Consider the following 4917-nt stretch of genomic DNA (forward strand, 5'->3'; position numbering starts at 1 on the left):
CCTTTACTCCTCTCTCAAACCATCGTTCCTCTCTGTCCAGGATGTGAACATCTTCATCCCTGAAAGAGTGACCGCTGGCCTGGAGATGAGTGTAGACCTCAGAGTCCTGGCCTGATGATGTTGATCTTCTGTGCTGGTCCATCCTTTTGGCCAGTGGCTGTTTAGTTTCCCCGATGTAAGACTGATCACCCTCCTGACACTGAACACTATGGCACTTGGAGAAGGTGCTATTTATAAGACGGAGTTTATTGCAGCTCCTCAGTCTGATGAAGTCTTTAAAAAAAACCCACAAAGTTTCAACAAGTTTTAAAATATTTAATTTAATATTTTTTTTTTATTCCGTCTATAGAATGTGACTTAACTTAATTAGATTTTTCTACCTGGATTATTGCATCATGATTTCATGGATTTTTAAAAACTATTATGGCTGAAAATGTGGGCAGCACGGTGGCGCAGTGGGTAGAGCTGCCGCCTATCAGCAAGCAGGTCGCCCTGGTTCAAATCCCGTCCCGGGACCTTTCTGGGTGGAGTTTGCATGTTCTCTCTGTGCTGAGTGGGTTTTTTCCAGGGACTCCAGTTTCCTCCCACAGACCAAAAACATGCACGTTAGTCTGACTGTAACTCTAAATTATCCCTGAGAGAGAGAATGGTTGTTTGTCTCTATGTGTCCCTGTGATGGACTGGAGACCTGTCCAGGTGTCCCTGTGATGGACTGGAGACCTGTCCAGGTGTCCCTGTGATGGACTGGAGACCTGTCCAGGGTCTATCCTGCCTCTCGCACAGTGATAGCTGGACATGGACACCAGTGACGGCCCGGACCGACGGACCGACCCCAGTTAGCCCTGTTCAGACGAGAGACATCGAGCTCCTCACTGTCTTCTGTCCATCACGACGTGAACTTTGACCTCACGCCCAGCACCGCTCGTCAGATCATTCAGGGACACAAACTCCTGCACCACAACAACGTGGTGGTCCACGGAGGACTAGGTCTGTGTCCTCACACGACCTGATGCTGTTGTGAAAGTGTCGTGGCGTCTGACAACCCTCCTGAATGAACTCGGACAAGAAGAGACCGGAGCTTCAGCAGAGAACATCGTCCCTGCGCTCAGCCGACACCAACTCGTCTCAGACGAACCGTCCATTGTTCATTTAACCAACACTTACTGCTCGTGCACCGCACTGATCTGAACTTATGGACTTCCTGTTGAACATTGTGTCTGTTGGAACTGGAGACAGAGGTTTGGGAAATAAAAACATTACAATGAAGTCAATGTCCAATAATTGTTGGAACGAACTGAAAATATATGGACAGGAAAATAAAGTGCCCGCGTTTCATCGTCTACTGCTTTGAAAAGCAGGTGCATGTGAGTGCGTTTGTCTGTTAGCAAAATATCTCATGCAGCACTACACATAATGAAATTCTCAGAAATATAAACCCTAAATGTGCACCAGATTAACCTTTGGTGTAAATGCAGATAAAGATGGCTGCCAAAGATAATCAACCTCGTGTTATCTTCTGTTTGTTGTTTTCATCTTCCGTTAAGTTTGTCAAGTTTTAATAGAAAAAAAAAACATGTTCAGGAGACACAAAACTTTAAAAATGCTTTAAGTTCTCTGACAAATGGAAGAAAGTGTGAACAGAAAATGAATGAATGAATAAATCTGTGCCGACGTTTGAAAACGTGCTGCAGTCAGATTTGGATAATCCAGAGAAATGCTCTGGATGCAGCTTCAGGTTATCAAACCTGCAACAATGAACATCTAGTCCTTCGTTCCTCCTCATTACAGTGAGCCGTGCACACTTTCATAACATTTTATTAGCTGTGTGCCGATCTGTCAACAATTAGAGCTCCTCTTTCAGCTTCTCTAATTGTTTGTTGGCAGCATTCTGTTCAACAGGAGGATCATCATGTAGCTACAGAGGTGGAGGAGATAGATACTCTGTGTTCATAAACCTAAAATCATTAAAAACACCAAACGAGCCGTGCTCTCTGATAACCATGATCCAAACCACGGCTGAATGTTTAACCTGACATCACGGTGGCTGGAACATGAGAGTGTTAATCTGCATTCATGATCCCTCTGCTGCAGAATGCTCTTGATTGATGTCTGCTAATAAAGAAGGTCAGTAATGATGACACGCACCCAGTGGACCGTAAGTTATTTATTTCCAGTCGCTGCAGGTGAAATGGATTCTGAGAAAAATCAAAGATCCAGAGCCATTAGTGCCCACAGCAACAGAAAGCTTTCAGCACGCACAACGCTCAGATGTTCTTTCAAAGAGACTCAGAATTTCAGCCGCTAAGAACCAGAACTACGTGGATTTATGTAACGCATTTATTCTACATGTGTTGGAACAGAAAATAGATGTTGGCTCCTAATGGAAGTAGAAATAAACATCACTGTGACGTCTGACTCATTTCCCTTCATCCAGCTCTGAGCAGGGGGGGGCAGACACCTGACGACACCGGTCCATCACAGAGACACGTGAGACAGACAACAGCTCTGACAGTCACTTAGAAAAGGACGGGGTTCTTTGGATATCAGCAGTCAGTATCTTACCTGCTGTAGAAAATGCTCAGAACATTGTTAGTTTGGATGTTTTGTCGGAGCAGTTAGTGGATTTTATCGTCTTAAAATGACTCTAATCTTGGAGATTTTTATAAAGACAAACTATCATTTCTGCATTAAACGGGTTTTCTTGACATAAATTCACGGTTATTTACCCTGAAGACTGTTGATGTGCAGCTGGTAAAGGTTGGACCTCAGTGGGCTAGTTGGCTCCACCGGGGAGTCTCCAGACTGATAATGGACACAACAAAAGACCAACCAAGAACCAACAGAAAGATCCAGCTCCCCAAAATAAAATTAAACTAACCAGGACCCTAAAAAAAATCAGTCCATCCATCATCTTTTACCCGCTTCTTCCTTTTTGGGTGGCAGGAGTCACTGGTGCCCATGTCCAGCCATCACTGTGCGAGAGGCAGGGGACACCTGGACAGGTCTTCAGTCCATCACAGGGACACAGAGAGACAAGTGAGACCAACTCATGCAAACTCCATGCAGAAAGGCTCCTGGTCGGGATTTAAACCAGTGACCTTCTCACTGAGAGGCCGCAGCTCTACCGACTGTGCCACCGTGCTGCTATAAAAAAAATGCTAAAATCTAAAACACAAGAATCACAACATCACACCCAGAAATAACAGCACAGCGTCAGCTAAGTAGAAATGAAGAGGCACACAGTCGTAACTCTTATATGGGGGGGGGACCAGTCACAACTCACAGATGGAGTCTGTCTCCCTGCAGACACCAGGATGATGCATCCTAGATCAAATGTGTGATTCAGTTAGGTCAGTGAGACACCGTCATCACGTCCAAACAGAGAACTTCAGCACAGAGAGAGTTTCTGTGTGAACTTCGCTGCATGATGAAACCGTCTTCATCTAACGAACAAACTCTAAAACTAATCAACATTTATCACGTAAAGGCGCACGCGGTGACTCGTGCTGTCACTGCTTCTCCTCAGACTCCACCAAGAAGCTGAAGGACGTGTTGCAGGAGTTCCATGGAGACGGTGTGTTGGCAAAATACAACCCCGAGGAGGTGCGTTCAGTTTACACACGCCGTGCTTTATGCTCCACGTTCTCATCCGCCTGCCCTCAAAGTCCTCCTAACATGGTGAAGTTATTCAGTTAGAGAACAAGCAGGAACTGCAGCCGATCGACACGACGATGAGAACTTTTAAAAATACCTGAAAGAATAGAACAAAATAAACACGCAGCATGTTACTGTGTTTAATGTTTCTATAAATATATTCATGTTTTCTCTCGTGCTTTCTGTTGCAGAAGCAGGAAATCCTCAGCCAGGTAACTCTTCTCTTTGTCTCTGAGAGGTTTTTATTTTTTACATTTTCCTCTTTGATCATAATCCTGTCTGGTTCTACTTCATAAAATAAGTAGATTAAAACAACACAAGATGAATTGCATGATTTGTAGAAACTTTCTCAGACTGAACTGAGTTCAAACGTGGCAGAATTATTTAAAGTCACGTCTGACAGAAATATGTTTAGCTTGTTGAAGATGTTTGCCACAGTTTTTACATGAGATTTTTTTTATAAAGAAGTAGGCGGTTTGGATTATTTGTAAGCATCTTACCTGCAGCAGACAGCAGTCAGAGTTGTTCTAGTTTGAATAATTGGAAAGTGAGAGTTTACCTTTTCTACCACTTTGAGTGAATATTATACTTTCTTTTTGTAATTTATAATTTTGTCATTGTAAAATGTACAGAAGAGGTTTAGAGCCACGGTGCAAAACGTTTTTATTTGCTTATTTTCCTAAATTCTAATTTTAGTCTGGAAATTTCAGAATTCTGAGATTAAAATCAATATTCAGGATTTTTATTTTTATTTTTTGCACAGTGGCCTTAATCCTCTTCCATACAAACTGTTTACTCACAGTTGTTTACTTTGGCTCTATGTATTCACCTGAAACCCACCTGGGTTTAGTGTGTTCTTCCACTGATCAGCTGACTAACCAGAAAACAACTGCCCAGAGGCAGAAAATCTGAATCGATATAAAATCAAATCTGCTGTTTTCATGACATGAGTCAATAACTACAAGTCACATTGTTGCAGTTTTAGTTTTCGTGCTACAGACTCACAGCAAAGCTCTGAATTAAAGTGGTCCCGTTTATTCCAACAACCTTTTTCACAACTTGACGTCTTTAACAAGGTCAGGAAAGATGATGGAGTATAATTTCATCAGGATTATTCAACCAGGATTATTTGGGCCACATGAGAATTGGACAAATTTGTTCAGACAGTTTTTGAATTGGATTCTGTAGATGGATGGATGGATGGATGGATACATAGATACATAGATAGATAGACAGACAGACAGACAGACAGACAGACAGACA

General features: G+C 42.7%; 1 protein-coding gene across 1 annotated transcript in view; it reads left to right on the forward strand.

Annotated features, from left to right (window-relative positions):
• dgkb (diacylglycerol kinase, beta) overlaps positions 1-4917 on the forward strand; it is a 101958-nt gene that overhangs the window by 6521 nt on the left and 90520 nt on the right. The window contains exons 3-4 of the mRNA XM_037676513.1: positions 3527-3603; positions 3846-3866. Of these exons, the coding sequence (XP_037532441.1) occupies positions 3527-3603; positions 3846-3866 (98 nt within the window). The remainder of the gene's footprint in view (positions 1-3526; positions 3604-3845; positions 3867-4917) is intronic.

The sequence above is a fragment of the Nematolebias whitei genome, chromosome 5, assembly GCF_014905685.2.
Source record: "Nematolebias whitei isolate Nwh7 chromosome 5, NemWhi1, whole genome shotgun sequence".
Taxonomy (NCBI): Eukaryota; Metazoa; Chordata; class Actinopteri; order Cyprinodontiformes; family Rivulidae; genus Nematolebias; species Nematolebias whitei.